Below are 17,550 nucleotides of genomic sequence, written 5' to 3'. Positions count from 1 at the left end.
TGGTGTATTCACCCACAGAGCCATAGAACCATAGAACATTACTGCACAGAAACAGGCCTTTTGGCCCTTCTTGGCTGTGCCGAACCATTTTTCTGCCTCGTGCCATTTACCTTCTCCTGGACCATATCCCTCCATATACCTCTCATCCATGTACCTGTCCAGTGTACACCCATCTACTCCCCAAATTCTATACTCTGGGTGTAACCACCTGCTCAAAAGTCATATCAATCAATTGCTCTGCCTCCCAGATGATTCTAAGTTCATCCCACTCCAGTTCCCGGTCGTTAATGTGGTCTTTCATGGCTGGAGTTGGCTGCACTTCCCGCAGATGTAGTCATCAGGGAGACTATCAGGTTCCATGAATTCCCACATCCTACAGATGCCATCCTGCTGGCACTGTACAATGGGCAACCAAGACCAAATTTTCTAACCTGTATCTTTGGCCTCAGCCTCTTCTTGTCGAAGCCCCTTCAGTCAAAGCCTGATGTTTCTACTCTCACCACTGGCCTTCTCCCAATAATGGCCACCCCGCTTGCACCTTCTGTACTTTCATTTAGTTCAAAGTGTTGTGGTCCTGACACTGTTTGGGCCTCCGGAATGTCCCAACACCTGCAAAGCTCTTCTTTTCTACAAGCTTTGCTGACCTGCGTGTAACCTCTTTGAAGTGTCTGCACCCGACGCTGCTTGGGCCAAGAATCAATCTTATCAACTTCATGTACTGCATCCTGTACTGTGCTGTTTTTGTTCAGTGTTTGGAGTGCAATAAATGAGTTGTTATGGTTTTTCCTTAAATGCCTCACATCATTTGATTTGTGAAAACCTACAAAAACACCGAGGGATATTGTAATCTATTACCTTTCGAAAGGCTTTCCATTTTACACCACATGGAAGATTACTGCACAAAGTGTCATTGTGTGGAAGGAGATGTAGAGAACTACTTCACCAGAGGGTGCACATTAATGGACAATTGTAGATCAGAAAAGTGTAATGAGCAAACGTCATCACAGCTAGGTTCTAGGACTTTGACCATTTAGAGTGATGGTGCAGACATCGACAAAGGAACCTGGGTTGTCCATCAAAGTTTGCTGAGAATATGAAGATGGAGTTTAGAAGAACGAGGGGAGACCTCATAGAAACATTTCGAATGTTGAAAGGCATGGACAGAGTGGATGTGGCAAAGTTGTTTCCCATGATGGGGGAGTCTAGTACGAGAGGGCATGACTTAAGGATTGAAGGGCACCCTCTCAGAACAGAGATGCGAAGAAATTTTTTTAGTCAGAGGGTGGTGAATCTATGGAGTTTGTTGCCACGGGCAGCAGTGGAGGCCAAGTCATTGGGTGTATTTAAGGCAGAGATTGATAGGTATCTGAGTAGCCAGGGCATCAAAGGTTATGGTGAGAAGGCAGGGGAGTGGGACTAAATAGGAGAAAATGGATCAGTTCATGATAAAATGGCAGAGCAGACTCGATGGGCCGAATGACCTACTTCTGCTCCTTTGTCTTATGGTCTTATGGAATAGTACTAAGTTCAGAGCTGATCAAAACGAGTCTACAAAGGGATCTTGAGAGGTTGTGTGAGTGTGTAAAAAAGCGGCAGATGATTGTAACATGGAAAAATTTGAGGTAATCAATTTGGTAGAAAAGATTGAAAAGCAGATTAGTACCTTCCAATTTTGTGAGCTTAGTGAACATTGGGTGTCCTTGTGAAAAGCACATGAGTATAACAAGTAATTAGGAAGGAGAATGGAATAATGGTCCTTGTTCTGGGAGAGATGGAACAAAAGGGGTTCAACCCAAGAGACTGTAGATATTAGAAATGGAGCAATGCACAAGATGCTCAGGGAATCCAGCAGCTCAGGTGAGGGGTCTCCACCTGAAATGCCAACTGTCCATTTTCCTTCAGAGATGCTGCCAGACCTTCTAAGTTCCTCCAGCATCTTGTGTGATAGCACATCTGGAACTCTGTTGGTTTAGTCTCACTTTGCTTGGGATGCAGTATATGAAGTTGATGAGATTGATTCTTGGAGTGAATCAGCAGAATGAACCCATGGAGATTAAACAACTAACACAGCCCGGGTTTCTGAGAGGACCAGAAGGAGCAGATGTTTTCCCATTGGGTCTTGGTCTCAGAGTAAGAGTTTGAAAAAGGGGACATTTTAAATTGTTGGAATTTCGTAACTCCAGAGAAGTGTGTAAACTGTCAAATCTGTTTGCAGTCAGGAGCTTATTCAGATTGAATAGATTGTTCACCAGGTCAGAGCAAAGTTCCACATGAGTCTTAAATATAATCTTTTATTAGAAACAACTTTCTCCAGATAATTATAATTCTGTACAAATAGAGAAGCATTTCAACAAACAACTGACTCCTTAACCTGTGGATGGTATTCTTCTGGATGGAACATTGCAGTTTGTGTGAGATCTTGAATATTTATTCAAAATGAAACTGCAACTGAAACTGAATCAGACACGGTGCCAGGTCTGTCTGGTCACTGAGCGCAGAGAATCTTCAATGTCTGATCAATGTTCTTGGACTGGTGTCAGTGTAGCTACAACGGTGAAATACTGGCAGATGTATTTACCAATGGGATTTACTAAAATAATCATGGAAATGAACTCCATCTTTGCTAACAGGCTCCTCAGTTATTTTACCACAAGGATCACGTAGTGAACATTGATGCTTCTGCAGACAGAATTATTGAGTATTCACTAGTAAAGGTCGGTCATCTGGAGATGAACAAGTCAGACCTCTGTTCCAAGTTGTAATTTCAAGTCCAGGGCGCGTAACTGTTTTAAAAACCCTCGATTGGGGAAGATTCGCCTGTGTTGAGCCACTGTGTTGACAGCGTCCAGCAGTGTAAGATGATGATGAATCATTAGGTAGGCCAAGACCAGGGTAGCTGACCTGCTGTATCCAAAGGCACAGTGAACCAACACCTTCCCTGTGGTAAGGCAGGACACAGTGGACTTCAAACCACCTTCTTTTCCATATAATTTGAAGCACAGACTGACAGTACATTTAATAGTAATTATACATCAGGTGGGTCTAAAGTAATCTCATGAATCAACCTGGAATGGAGAACTTTGAATGGGAAAGCTTTGGCCACCCAGTTTCCTTTCAAAAGGAAAGACGTGGTTAAACTGGAGAGAGTGCAGAGAACATTGGTGAGGATGTTACCAGGACGAGAAGACCGGGATTATAGAGAGAGGGTGCCCAAGCTGTGTCACCATCCCTGTCTCTGGCCCCTACACACCTCCCGGTCTCTGTCACCCCCTCCAGCCACTACACTCCTCCTTGTCCCTGTAACCCCCTCCTGCCTCTACACCCTTCCCTGTCTCCGTAACTCCCTCCTGCCCCTACACCCTTCACTGTCTCCGTAACTCCCTCCTGCCCCTACACCCTTCACTGTCTCCGTAACCCCCTCCTGCCCCTACACCCTTCACTGTCTCCGTAACCCCCTCCTGCCCCTACACCCTTCACTGTCTCCGTAACCCCCCTCGTGCCCCTACACCCTTCATTGTCTCCGTGACCCCCTCCTGCCCCTACACCCTTCACTGTCTCCGTAACCCCCCTCGTGCCCCTACACCCTTCACTGTCTCCGTAACCCCCTCCTGCCTCTACACTGTCTCCGTAACCCCCTCCTGCCCCTACACTGTCTCCGTAACCCCCTCCTGCCTCTACACCCTTCCCTGTCTCCGTAACTCCCTCCTGCCCCTACACCCTTCACTGTCTCCGTAACACCCTCCTGCCCCTACACCCTTCACTGTCTCCATAACCCCCTCCTGCACCTACACCCTTCCCTGTCTCCGTAACGCCCTCCTGCCCTGACACCCTTCCCTGTCTCCGTAACCTCCTCCTGCCCTGACACCCTTCTCTGTCTCCGTAACACCCTCCTGCCCCTACACACTTCCCTGTCTCCGTACCCGCTCCGGCCCCCACACCCTTCCCTGTCTCCGTAACCCCTTCCTGCCCCTACACCCTTCACTGCCTCTGTAACCCCCCTCCTGCCCCTACACTCTACGTCCCTGTAACGCCCTCCCGCCCCTACACCCTTCACTGTCTCCATAACACCCTCCTGCCCCTACACCCTTCACTGTCTCTGTAACCCCCTCCTGCCCCTACACCCTTCAATGTCTCCATACCCCCTCCTGCCCTGACACTCTCCCCTGTCCCTATAATCCCCTCCTGCCCTGACACCCTTCACTGTCTCTGTAACCCCCTCCTGCCCCTACACTCTCCCCAGTCCCTGTAACCCCCTCCTGTCCTGACACCCTTCACTGTCTCCGTAACCCCCTCCGGCCCCTACACCCTTCACTGTCTCCATAACCCCCTCCTGCCCCTACACCCTTCCCGGTCTCCGTAACCCCCTCCAGCCCCTACACCCCTCCCTGTCTCTGTAACCCCCTCCTGCCCCTACACCCTTCTGTCTCCGTAACCCCCTCCTGCCCCTACACCCTTCCCTGTCTCAGTAACCCCCTTCTGCCCTTACACCCTTCACTGTCTCCGTAACCCCCTCCGGCCCCTACACCCTTCACTGTCTCCATAACCCCCTCCTGCCCCTACACCCTTCCCGGTCTCCGTAACCCCCTCCAGCCCCTACACCCCTCCCTGTCTCTGTAACCCCCTCCTGCCCCTACACCCTTCTGTCTCCGTAACCCCCTCCTGCCCCTACACCCTTCCCTGTCTCAGTAACCCCCTTCTGCCCTTACACCCTTCACTGTCTCCGTAACCCCCTCCTGCCCCTACACCCTTCACTGTCTCCGTAACCCCCTCCTGCCCCTACACCCTTCATTGTCTCCGTAACACCCTCCTGCCCTTACACTCTTCACTGTCTCAGTAACCCCCTTCTGCCCCTACACCCTTCCCTGTCTCCAGAACCCCCTCCAGCCCCTACACCCCTCCCTGTCTCTGTAACCCCCTCCAGCCCCTACACCCCTCCCTGTCTCTGTAACCCCCTCCTGCCCCTACACCCTTCTGTCTCCGTAACCCCCTCCTGCCCCTACACCCTTCCCTGTCTCAGTAACCCCCTTCTGCCCTTACACCCTTCACTGTCTCCGTAACCCCCTCCTGCCCCTACACCCTTCACTGTCTCCGTAACCCCCTCCTGCCCCTACACCCTTCATTGTCTCCGTAACACCCTCCTGCCCTTACACTCTTCACTGTCTCAGTAACCCCCTTCTGCCCCTACACCCTTCCCTGTCTCCAGAACCCCCTACTGCCCCTACACCCTTCCCTGTCTCTGTAACCCCCTACTGCCCCTACACCCTTCCCTGTCTCCGTAATCCCCTCCTGCCCCTATACCCTCCCCTGTCCCTGTAACCCCCTCCTGCCCCTACACCCTCCCCTGTCCCTGTAACCCCCTCCTGCCCCTACACCCTTCACTGTATCCGTAACCCCCTCCTGCCCCTACACCCTTCCCTGTCTCTGTAACCCCCTCCTGCCCCTACACCCTTCCCTGTCTCCGTAACCCCCTCCTGCCCCTACACCCTTCCCTGTCTCCGTAACCCCCTCCTGCCCCTACACCCTTTACTGTCCCTGTAACCCCCTCGTGCCCCTACACCCTTCACTGTCTCGGCAACCCGCTCCTGCCCCTACACCCTTCACTGTCTCTGTAATCCCCTCCTGCCCCTACACCCTTCACTGTCTCCGCAACACCCTCCTGCTCCTACACCCTTTGTAACCCCCTCCGGCCCCTACACCACTTCCTGTCTCTGTAACGCCCTCTGGCCCCTACACCACTCCCTGTCTCTGTAATCCCCTCCGGCCCCTACACCCTTCCCTGTCTCTGTAATCCCCTCCGGCCCCTACACCCTTCCTTGTCTCCATAACCCCCTCCTGCCCCTACACCCTTCCTTGTCTCCATAACCCCCTCCGGCCCCAACACCACTCCCTGTCTCTGTAACCTCCTCTGGCTCCTTCACCCTTCCCTGTCTTTTTTGCTCATTAATGCCGCGACATCCTTCCCCATCTTTGCAACTCCCAGTCTCGGTAGCTTCTCCAGATCTACATGCCTCCCAGTCTCTGTGATTCCCTCCGGCCCCTACACCCCTCCCTGTCTCTAGTCTCTCTGACCCATATACCCCTCCTTGTCTCTGTAGCCCCTCCTGCCCCTAAACCCCTCCTTGTCTCTGTAATCTCTCTAGCCCCTGCACCTGTCCCTATATCCATAATTCCATCCAGTCCCTACACACAAGAGATTCTGCAGATGTTGGAAATCCAAAGGAACACACACAAAATGCTGGAGGAACTCAATAGGTCAGGCAGCTTCTATAGAGAGGAAAAAGGAGTCAGCATTTAGGGCCAAGATCCTTGATCAAGACCAGAAAGGAAGTGGGTAGAAGATGGAGGGAGGTGGGAAATGATAGGTGAGACCAGTTGATGGGGAAGGTGGGTGGGTGGAGGAGGGGAGGATGTAGGAATGGATTCTTACCTCCCAGTATATCGAGGGATTGATGTATATAGTCACTTGCAGAGTGGAAATAGGCAGAAATGTCAAAGCTTGGTAGGTCAGAGGCTGTGATGCCGTAATAATCCATAGCAGTGCCGTAGAGATCCTGGCAGCCGCTGGACGCCAGCTGCTTATGTGCAGCGTTTAACACGTGAGTAATCCCCAACTTCCACAGCTGAAATCTATCATGGGCCACTGTCCTAAAAGCCATGAGATTAGAAAATGTTACTGTTAGCCAACCAAATTTACCATGCTGTGAGTAGGTGACCTGAGAAAACCTGCTTGTTTTACCCAAACTATACCCTTCTATTAGAAGACCATAAGACGGTAAGACACAGGAGCAGAGTTAGGCCATTCAGCCCATCGAGTTCACTCCACCATTCCATCATGGCTGATCCTGGATCCCTTTCAACCCTCTACACCTGCCCTCTCACCATAATCAGGAATCTATCAACTTCTGTTTTAAATATACCTATGAACTTGGCCTCCACCACACCACAGCCTGTGCAGAGCATTCCACAGATTCACCGCTCTTTGGCTAAAAAAAAATCTTCCTTACCTCTGTTCTAAAAGGTCACCCCTCAATTTTGAGGCTGTGTCCTCTAGTTCTGGATACCCCCACCAGAGGAAACATACTCCCCACACCCACCTTATCTAGTCCTTTCAACATTCGATAGATTTCAATGAGATCCCCCCCACACACTCTTCTAGATTCCAGTGAGTACAGGCCCAAAGCTGCCAAACACTTCTCATATGTTAACCCCTTCATTCCCAAAATCATCCTCGTGGACGTCCTCTGGACTCTCTCCAATGACAACATATCCTTTCTGAGATAAGGGGCCCAAAGCTGTTGACAATACTCCAAGTGCAGCCTGATTAGTGTCTCAGTATTATCTCCTTGCTTTTATATTCTAATCCCCTTGAAATAAATGCTAACATTGCATTTGCCTTCTTTACCACAGACTCAACCTGTAAATTAACCTTCTGGGAGTCTTGCACAAGGACTCCTAAGTCCCTCTGCGCCTCTGATGTTTGAACCTTCTCCCCATTTAGATAATAGTCCGCACTATTGTTCATTTCTGTTCCATCTGTCACTTTAAGTCCTGCTGCAATCACATTGCTTCCTCAGCACTACCTCCCCCTCCACCTACCTTCCACAAATTTTTCCACAAAGCCATCAATTCCACTATTTAAATCATTGACAAACAATGTGGAAAGAAGTGGTCCCAATACTGAACCCTGAGGAACACCACTAGTCACAGGCAGCAAACCAGAAGCCCCCTTTATTCCCACTCACTGCCTCCTGCCTGTCAGCCATTCCTCTATCCATGCCAGTAGCCTTCCTGTAACACCATAGGATTTTATCTTGTTAAGCAGCCTCATGTGTCTCATTAGTCTCTAAGTACCCTGAAAATTCATCCTTAATGAGGCCAGTGATGTTGTGGGGATGGAACTGGACTCTCTCATGGTGGTGTCTGAAAAGAGGATGCTGTCCAAGTTGCATGCCTTCTTGGTCAATGTCTCCCATCCACTACATAATGTACTGGGTGGGCACAGGAGTACATTCAGCCAGAGACTCATTCCTCCAAGATGCAGCACAGAGCGTCATAGGAAGTCATTCCTGCCTGTGGCCATCAAACTTTACAACTCCTCCCTTGGAGGGTCAGACACCCTGAGCCAATAGGCTGGTCCTGGGCGTATTTCCTGGCATAATTTACATATTACTATTTAATTATTTATGGTTTTATATTGATATATTTATACTTCATTCTTGGTTGTGGCAACTGTAACGAAAATCAATTTCCCTCGGGATCAATAAAATATGACTACGACTATGACTATGACTAATAATGGACTTCAACACCTTCCCAACCACTGAGGTAGGCTAACTGACCTATAATTTCCTCTCCATTTGTCTTCAAATCTATCAAATTTCCCCTCACTTTCCTAGCTCTATGGAATTAATATTGTGTAACTTCAAGAAACTAAGTGTAGGGTAATGACGTTCATTGGGAACTTAACTATAGTGGAATGTGACCAGCTTCAATCATGACAACGTTTTGAGGGAGCAGAGATGGTGGTAACAGGATGATTGAACTAATGGGAGAGTATCAAATGAAGGGACAGGGTTACAGAATAAGAGGCAATTATTGAAAACTAAGGTGTGTTGAACTTCAAGCGCAATGCCTGTAACTCTCAGCCTCAGAATGTTGTGGAGGCTGGATTGTTGGAGATACTTGAGGAGGAAGTAGAGAGATCTTTGAAAGGTCCATAGGGATCTGGCATAGCAGAGGCTAAGAGGCTGGGCAGGAGCATATTAAATGATGAGATGGGCTTTAGGGCTGAGTGTTTATTTGGGCCTGAATATTTTGGTCATTCAAAGTGCTATCGCTCTACGCACGGAGTATAAGAAATAAGGCGAATAACCATGACTGACAAGGAAAGTCAAAGCTAGTGAAAAAGCAAAAAAGAGGACATACAACAAAGCAAGAATTAGTGGGAAGACTGAGGATTGGGAAGCTTTTAAAACCCTACAGAGAGCAACTAAAAGAATCATTAGGAGGAACAAGATGAAATATGAAAGCAAGCTTCATAAATGCGAGGGTATTCACTTTGGAGGGAAAAATGAAAGAGCAGATTATTATTTAAATGGTAAAAAACTGTACCATGCTACTGTGCAGAGGGACTTGGGGGTGCTTGTGCATGAATCACAAAAGGTTGGTTTGCAGGAGCAGCAGGCTATCAAGAAGGCAAATGGGATGTTGGCCTTCGTTGCTAGAGAGATTGAATTTAAGAGCACGGAGGTTATGCTGCAACTGTGCAGGGTTGTGGTGAGGCCGCACCTGGAGTACTGCGTGTAGTCTGGTCTCCTTACTTGAGGAAGGATAAACTGGCTTTGGAGCAGAGGACGTTCACCAAGTTGATTCCAGAGATGAGGGGGTTAGACTAGGAGGAGAGACTAAGTCGCCGGTGACTGCACTCGCTGGAATTCAGAAGAATGAGAGGAGGTCTTATAAAAACATAAAATTATGAAAGGGATAGATAAGATAGAGGCAGGAAAATTGTTTCCACTGTTGGGTGAGACTAGAACTAGGGGACATAGCCTCAAGATTCATGGGAGTAGATTTAGGATGGAGATGTGGAAGAACTGCTTTTCCCAGAGAATGGTGAATCTGTGGAATTCTCTACCAATGAAGCAGTGAAGGCTACCTCAGTAAAAATATTTAAGACAAGGTTAGATAGATTTTTGCATAGTAGGGGAATTATGGGTTGGGGAAAAGGCAGGGAGGTAGAGATGAGTCCCTGGTCAGATCAGCCATGATCTTATTGAAGGGCAGAGCAGGCTCGACAGGCCAGATGGCCGACTCCTGCTCCTATTTCTAATGTCAGCTAGCAAATAATATCAAAGTGGAAAGTAAAAGCTTTTTCAAGTATGTAAAAAATAAAAGAGATATGAGGGTGGATTTAGGACTGCTAGAAAATGAAGGCAGAGAAATAATAACAGGGGCCAATGAGATGGCTGACAAACTAAATGAGTATTTTGTATTAGTCTTCACTGTAGAAGACACTAGCAGTATACCAGATGCTGAAGGGTGTGAGAGAAGAGAAGCGAGTGCAGTTACTATTACAAAGTGCTCAAAAAGCTGAAAGATCTAAGGGTACATAAGTCACCTGGACCAGATGAACTGCACCCTTGGGTTCTGAAAAAGGTTGTGGTAGAGATTGTGGAGACATTAGTAATGATCTTTCAAAAATCATTGGACTCTGGCATGGTGCCTGAGGACTGGAATATTGCAAATGTCACTCCACTCTTTAAAAAGGAGGAAGGCAGCAAAAAGGAAATTATAGACCAGTTAGCTTGACCTCAGTGGTTGGGAAGATATTGGAGTTAATTGTTAAGGATGAGATTATGGAGTACTTGGAGACACAGGGCAAGGTAAGACAAAGTAAGCATGGTTTTCTTCAGGGAAAATTTTGCCTGATGAACCTGTTGGAATTCTTTGAGGAGATTACATGTAGGATAGATAAAGGGGATGCAGTGGATGTTGTATATTTGGACCTTCAGAAGGCCTTTGACAAGGTGCCATGCATGAGGCTGCTTACCAAGTTAAGAGTCCATGGTATTACAGGAAAGTTACTGGTGTGGTTAGAGCATTAGCTGATTGGTAGGAGGCAGCGAGTGGGAATAAAAAGATCCTTTTCTGATTGGCTGCCAGTGACTAGCAGTGGTACGCAGGGCTCGGTGTTGGGACCACGTTTTTTTATGCTGTACATCAATGATGTAGATGATGGAATAGATGGCCTTGTTGCCAAGTTTGCAGATGATATGAAGATTGGTGGAGGGACAGGTAGTGTTGAGGAAACAGGTAGGCTGCAGAAGGACTTAGATTAGGTGAATAAGCAAGAGAGTGGCAAATGAAATACAATGTTGGAAAACGCATCGACATGCGCTTTGGTAGCAGAAATAAATGTGCAGACTATTTTTTAAACGGGGAGAAAATCCAAAAATCTGAGATGCAAAGGGCGTTGGGAACCCTTGTGTTGAACACCATTAAGGTTAACTTTTAGGTCGAGTCAGTAGTATTCATTTCAAGAGGTCTAAAATACAAAAGCAGGGATGTGATGCTGAGGCTTTATATGGTACCGGTGAGGACTCACCTTGAGTATTGTGAACAGTTTTGTTCTCCTCATCTAAGAAAAGATGAGCTGGCATTGGAGAGGGTTCAGAGGAGGTTCACAAGGATGTTCTGGGAATGAAAGGGTTATCATATGAGGAACGTTTGATAGCTCTGGGTCTGTACTCGCTGGAATTCAGAAGGCTGAGGGAGGATCTCATTGAAACCTTTTGAATGTTAAAAGGCTTAGACAGAGTAGATGTGGAAAAGGTGCTTCCCATGGTGGGGGAGCCTAGGACAAGAGGGCACAGCCTCAGGATAGAGGGATGTTCATTTAAAACAGAGATGCTGAGGAATTTCTTTAGCCAGAGGTGGTGAATTTGCGAAACTTGTTACCACAGACAGCTGTGGAGGCCAGGTCATTGGGTGTATTTAAGGCAGCGATCGATATAGTCCGTGAGCCAGGACCTCAAATTTAGGCCACCGGTACCATCTTGGGGGGAATAATTCTTATAGTGATTTTTGGCAAGGTATACACCCCTAGTGCTAGAAAATATGTGATAGCATTGCAGCGGTGGTAGCTTGCATGGTAACTCCATGCTATAATAACTATGACCCCATGGTGCTTTGCCTATGATAAGATGAATTATGCCAGGTACCTGTCCCCTTACTTTGCTCAGATGATGAACCTCCCAGAGGAGAATCCTTCTGTCTTTGAGGCCTTCACGACAGGCCAATTCTCAGTGCAGCTGTCAAGTAACAACCCCTTTGGGCAGATCCCTGTGGACCAGGCTATTGAAGCCACAGTGAACAAAGACACACAGACTCCTGGAGGCACATCACGGTTCAGCCTGAATGCTGGAGCTATCAAGCGTTACTACATAACAGCTGAGCACCGCAGTGCATTCCTGGGACAGTTAAGGGAGATGGTGCAAGGCAACAAATCAGAGCTTTGTCATGCGGAGCTGCAGCGGCCAAGAATCCAGAAAGATGAGAAAGCAGTTTCAGCAGAGGTTAGCCTCATACATGAATTGGTCAACCCATTTGCAGAGAAGCGGGACCTCATTAGCATCTCTATGGCAAAGGCAGCCCCCAAGGACATTGCCTCCGACCTGATGAAGGCATATGAGATTGGTGAGCAATGCTATGCAACCTTCAAGGATGAGAGACTAGAGGAAGACCCACCAGCAAAGAAATTCCATGACCCAATGAAAACCAACAAGCTGAAAACATTCAATGATATGTGTAAGAAGAGAGAAGCGAAATCAAATGGGAGGGCGATCATCTTGAAAGCAGACAGTTCTTTGTTTGGACACATCATAGCGCATTCTACGTATGGAGCATATCCTTTCTCATTCCCTTGGACCATTTCCCTGGGCCCTGTCCACACCAGAAGGATTGCTGAGAAAGACAAACAAAGCTACTTTAGCCACAACCTTGCAGAAAAATGTAGCAGTAGAAGAGCAACTCCCAGGAAACTCTGCTACAGCGGTTGATGGAATGAACTTGGTCCAAAGAGTGAAAGGTGATAAAGTTACTTTCAGAGATGTTGCCACAACAATTCTGGCTCTGAGGGAAGGCAGTCAGAGTAGCAGAATAGATGTTGTGTTCAACACATACAAGGAGAACTCTATCAAAAACAGTGAAAGATCTCTATGGGGTGAAGAGACTGGTCATGAGTTGCAAGGTATCACAGGCACACAGGCAGTGGAGGAGCTTCCTGACCAAAGTCAGAAACAAAAATAGTCTCATTAGATTCATAGTCCATGAATGGAGGAAGGCGGAGTACAGAGCAAAGCTACAGGAGAAGATTCTGTATGCAACTGTGAATGACAAATGTTACAGAATCACATCTCAAGACAGTGAGGAGGTGTCAGCTCTTCAGTGTCAACAAGAAGAAGCAGATGGCCACCTACTTCTCCATGCTGCCCATCCCACAAGAGAGGGATACCAATCTGCTCAGAAGACACAGATGTCTTTATCATGCCTTTAGCATTTTGTTACAAGATTGAGGCCCCATTGTTCCAGAAGTGTGGCACTAGAACCCGTAAAGGCTTGTAGGCATCAGGAAGGTTGCTGCCACTGTTGGCATAGAGGTTTGTAGGGCTCTCATCGGGCTGCACGCAAATACAGGGTGTGACATTGTAAGCGTTTTTGCAGGCAAAGGGAAGACAAGTGCCCTAAAACTTCTGACCAGCAACAGGGAAACTCAGGACACATTCTTAGAGTTGGATCAGGAAAGGGACCTCTCTCCAGAACTGATGGACAAACTGGAGGCATTTACATGTCTCCTGTATGCCCCAAAAGCATCGACCACCAAGGTCAATGAGCTCAGGTATCGCCTTTTCTGTGCCAAAAATGGTGAAATCAAAAGTCATCAACTCCCACCATGCAAGGACTGCTTAACAAAACATGCACAGCGAGCCAACTACCAGGCTGGTATATGGAGAAGATGTTTGGAGAAGGACCCACAAGTGCCAAGCCCTGTTGGCAGAGGATGGAAGATGGAGAGAGAAGAGGAAGCTGAACAGTTGGTGGTGCACTAGATAGAAGGCCAGCCAGCACCCAATGCTGTCCTGGATCTACTGGCCTGTAACTGTCCAAAAAAATGTTCACTCCCAAGATGTATGTGTGTTGCAAATGGCCTCAGGTGTACTGACATGTGTAGACTGGCAGGCTGTGAGAACCAGGCATCCACCTCAGAGAGTGTGGAAAGTTCAGATGAAGATTTGGAAGATGTGGAAGACTTGGAAAATTATTATGATTATTAATAGGTTATGAAAGTATGCAAAACTAAGTATGGAAAGCAGTCTTTGATATATTCATTTTTCAACCAAATAGGACCTAGGTTATGGCCGGGTGGAATCCCAGATTTGAATTATTGTACTGTAATTCTATATGCTATGACAAAAGTTTAAGATTGTTTTGATTTGATACAACAATATGGAAAATATCATGACATTGATAAAACTCCAGAAATCTCTCCAACTGAGGTTTCTTTTTACCTTTTTGGGGGGTGGAGTAACATTTTCATTAACATCTGCTGTACTGATGTTAATGTGGAATATATGTGTTGGCGCGTGGCCAAGTGGTTAAGGCGTTCGTCTAGTGATTCAAAGGTCGCTAGTTCGAGCCTTGGCAGAGGCAGCGTGTGTGTCCTTGAGCAAGGCACTTAATCACACAGTGCTCTGCGACGACACTGGTGTCAAGCTGTATGAGTCCTAATGCCCTTCCCTTGGACAACATCGGTGGCGTGGAGAGGGGAGACTTGCAGCATGGGCAACTGCTGGTCTTCCATACAACCTTGCCCAGGCCTGTGCCCTGGAAACCTTCCAAGGCGCAAATCCATGGTCTCTTGATACTAATGAATGCCTATTATACAAAAAGTGATTATTTATTTGAATTCCTGAATAAATTCTCTACAAATCCATGTGATTATATGTGTCCTAGGGTTTTTATTGACTTTTCCAAAATAAACAACAGACCAATATTTTTCTAAAAATGAAATGATTCACTCTACTGAAATCGAGCACTGTACTGCTAGTGCCACCAATGACATAGTTTTCAATGTAGAATTTTATAACAACATTTGATGAAAAGTGCTTGAACTCAGCTATCACTGTGACAAATATCAATGTTGAGGGATCACTGATAACAAAATACCACTAGTTTGAATATATATGTTGTACTTTATATTGGCTACTTTTCAGAAACACTTATTTTAGGGTAGTGTTATAAAATGAATGATAGCACACATGAAGCTACCACTGGTGCAATGCTATCACATATTTTCTGACTCTAGAGATGTATACCTTGCCAAAAATCACTGAGCATTATTCCCCCCAGATGGTACCAACCAACCCTACTGGCTCAGGGACTAACAGGTTTTTGATTGGACATGGTCAGTGGTTACGGGGAGAGTGATGGGGAGCGTAGCTAAGGGATCAGCCAGGATTGAATGGGGGAGCAGACTCGATGGTCCAAATGCCCTAATTGCTCCTCTGTCTAATCGAGATAATGCGACGGTGTGAAAATGAGTTCTTTCAGCCCGATGAATGTAAATAAGTCCTGAATCATGACACAGACTCAGCTCGGGCAGGCTACTCAATGACAGGGCCGTGAAGTTCAGAAAGAGCTCCAACAATCTACACTGGGGTTTCCGTAACTTCCGTCAATCCACTACCCGTTCCAGACTCTGGGTTCCTTACTTGCCCACAAATTTCAGAACGTACCCACTGCCAGCCAGCCTCATACTTACATGTCTCCAATGTACAGGTTTGGCCAGACCTGATCAATCCGACTGAGTGGAACTCTGTTACTGCGCAAGATGCCCTCCAGCTCTATCACCGTGGGGGTGCGGGTTTCTCGCCTGGGGCCACTGGATCGCATTACTTCCCCTGACATGACGATGATCTGGGTTCCTTTCGCTATGCCGGCGGCCGGCCGCTCGACCTGCCCTTCACCCCTCCTCACCCGATGGGTCCGCACAGATGCACCTGTGCATCCTGCGTCAACAAGTTTACCAGCCAGCACGCTGCTCTGGCAGCCAACTTTAAAAACTAATTCTAACACAAATCTGATGTTGTAGTTCAAAATCTACAGGAAACTCTATCGTGGAAAAAAGGAGTCTGCTTTCTGCGGGGACTGATTGCTGGAACGCCCCAGGACAAAATGAATTATCTCCAACAGCAAACGGGTTACAGCTTTTTGATAAGTGCCACAATACTAATTAAATGTGTATCTCCAAATAAATAGATAGATACGTAGATAAATAAGATTGACTAATGATAAAACAGTATTACATTTACAGGAACGTTCATTAATTTAACACATAAAATCATCACCCTGACACGGTGGTGTCAAGAAAACAACCAGTCCCTCAACGTCGCAAAAACAAGGGAGCTGGTTGTAGATGACAGGAGGAATGGAGATGGGCTAACCCCTATAGATATCAATGGATCCGGGGTTGAGAGGGTGAACAGCTTTAAGTTCCTTGGTACACACATCACCGAGGATCTCACGTGGTCTGTAGGTACCAGCTGTGTAGTTCAAAAGCACAACAGCGCTTCTTTCACCTCAGACGGTTGAAGAAGTTTGACATGAGTCCCCAAATCCTAAGGACTTTCTACAGGGGCACAATTGAGAGCATCCTGACTGGCTGCATCACTACCTGGTATGGGAACTGTACCTCCCTCAATCACAGGACTGAGAGTGGTGTGGACAGCCCAGCACATCTGTAGATGTGAACTTCCCACTGTTCAGGACACTTACAAGGACAGGTATGTAAAAAGGGCCCGAAGGATCATTGGGGACCCAAGTCACCCCAACCACAAACTGTTTCAGCTGCTACCATCCAGGAAATGATATCGCAGCATAAAAGCGAGGACCAACAGGCTCTGGGACAGCTTCTTCTGCCGGGCCATCAGGCTGATTAATTCATGCTGACACAACTGTATTTCTATGTTATATTGACAGTCCTGTTTAACATACTATTTATTATAAATGACTATAAATTGCAGATTGCACACTTACAGACATAATGTAAAGATTTTTACTCCTTACGTATGTGAAAGATGGAAGTTAATAAAGTCAATTCAATTCAATTCTTTTCCAGGGTATTTATAGTCTCATGCCCAAACAAACAACTGGCTGGCAGCTGGCTGAGGCGCCACAGTGTTTGAAATCTCCACCCTAGTACCTTTCCACCTTCAAGAAGCTGAGGAAAAGGGAACCAGTTGACCCCTAGTCGAGGAAGCTGACTGGCCACTTAAACAACCCAGAGAGGCCAAGATTCTCATGCTTATCCCGGTGTTAGTGTTTCCTGGTGATGAGGTGAATCGCTTTGAAATGCTTGCTTTGACAGGGAGAATAAAACTAGTTATGAGGATCCCTGCAGCACCCGCTGACCTTGTGATCTCTGTCTCAAAGGCTGACATCAGGCTGTCTTTCAAGAGGGTGAATCCTCACAAGGCTCCGATGGAGTACCTAGTAAGGCCCTGAAAACCTTGCCAACCAACTGCTAGGAGTATATAAAGACATTTTCAATCTCTCACTTCTACAGTCAGAAGTTTCCACCTGCTTCAAAAGGGCAACAATTGTCCCAGTGCCCAAGAAGAGCCTTAACAACTACCATCCAGGAGCACTCACATCTACAGTGATGAAATGTTTTGAGAAGTTGGTCTTGGCTAGAATCAACTACTGCCTCAGCAAGGATCTGGACCCACTGCAATTTACCTATTGCCACAATAGGTTTATGACGGGCACGATGTCATTGACTCTCCATGCGGTCTTGGAACACCTGGACAATACAAATACTGTACCTGTGTCAGGATACTGTTCATTGACTATAGCTCAGCGTTTAATACAATCATTCCTACAGTTCTGATTGAAAAGATCCAGAACCTGGGCCTCTGTACCTCCCTCTGCAACTAATCCTCTTCTTCCTAACTGGAAGCCCATAATCTGTGTGAATTGGAAATAGCATCTCCA

The 17,550-nt window shown here is 47.0% G+C and overlaps 1 protein-coding gene across 1 annotated transcript; it reads right to left on the bottom strand.

Moving 5' to 3' along the window:
* Positions 1-2,368: 2,368 nt before the first annotated feature.
* LOC140212223 (dual specificity protein phosphatase 13A-like) lies at positions 2,369-15,519 on the bottom strand. Its single transcript, XM_072282947.1, has 3 exons — positions 15,320-15,519; positions 6,428-6,645; positions 2,369-2,938 (listed from the first exon to the last, which is right to left on the bottom strand). The coding sequence occupies exons 1-3, from the start codon at positions 15,463-15,465 to the stop codon at positions 2,739-2,741; spliced, it is 564 nt and encodes a 187-aa protein (XP_072139048.1). The 5' UTR covers positions 15,466-15,519; the 3' UTR covers positions 2,369-2,738.
* Between the last annotated feature and the right edge of the window lie 2,031 nt (positions 15,520-17,550).

The sequence above is a fragment of the Mobula birostris genome, chromosome 18 (genome assembly GCF_030028105.1).
Source record: "Mobula birostris isolate sMobBir1 chromosome 18, sMobBir1.hap1, whole genome shotgun sequence".
Lineage (NCBI taxonomy): Eukaryota > Metazoa > Chordata > Chondrichthyes > Myliobatiformes > Myliobatidae > Mobula > Mobula birostris.
The sequence above is the reverse complement of the archived record's forward strand: the minus strand, read 5'-3'. Positions and strand labels throughout refer to the sequence as shown.

Coding starts and splice junctions, on each gene's coding strand:
- LOC140212223 (XM_072282947.1), bottom strand. CDS start 15,465: ATGTCAGGGGAAGTAATGCGATCCAGTGGCCCCAGGCGAGAAACCCGC. Junction 6,646..15,319: donor AACCTGTACATTGGAGACAT/GTAAGTATGAGG, acceptor CATGGCTTTTAG/GACAGTGGCCCATGATAGAT. Junction 2,939..6,427: donor ATCCCTCGATATACTGGGAG/GTAAGAATCCAT, acceptor GCCTTACCACAG/GGAAGGTGTTGGTTCACTGT.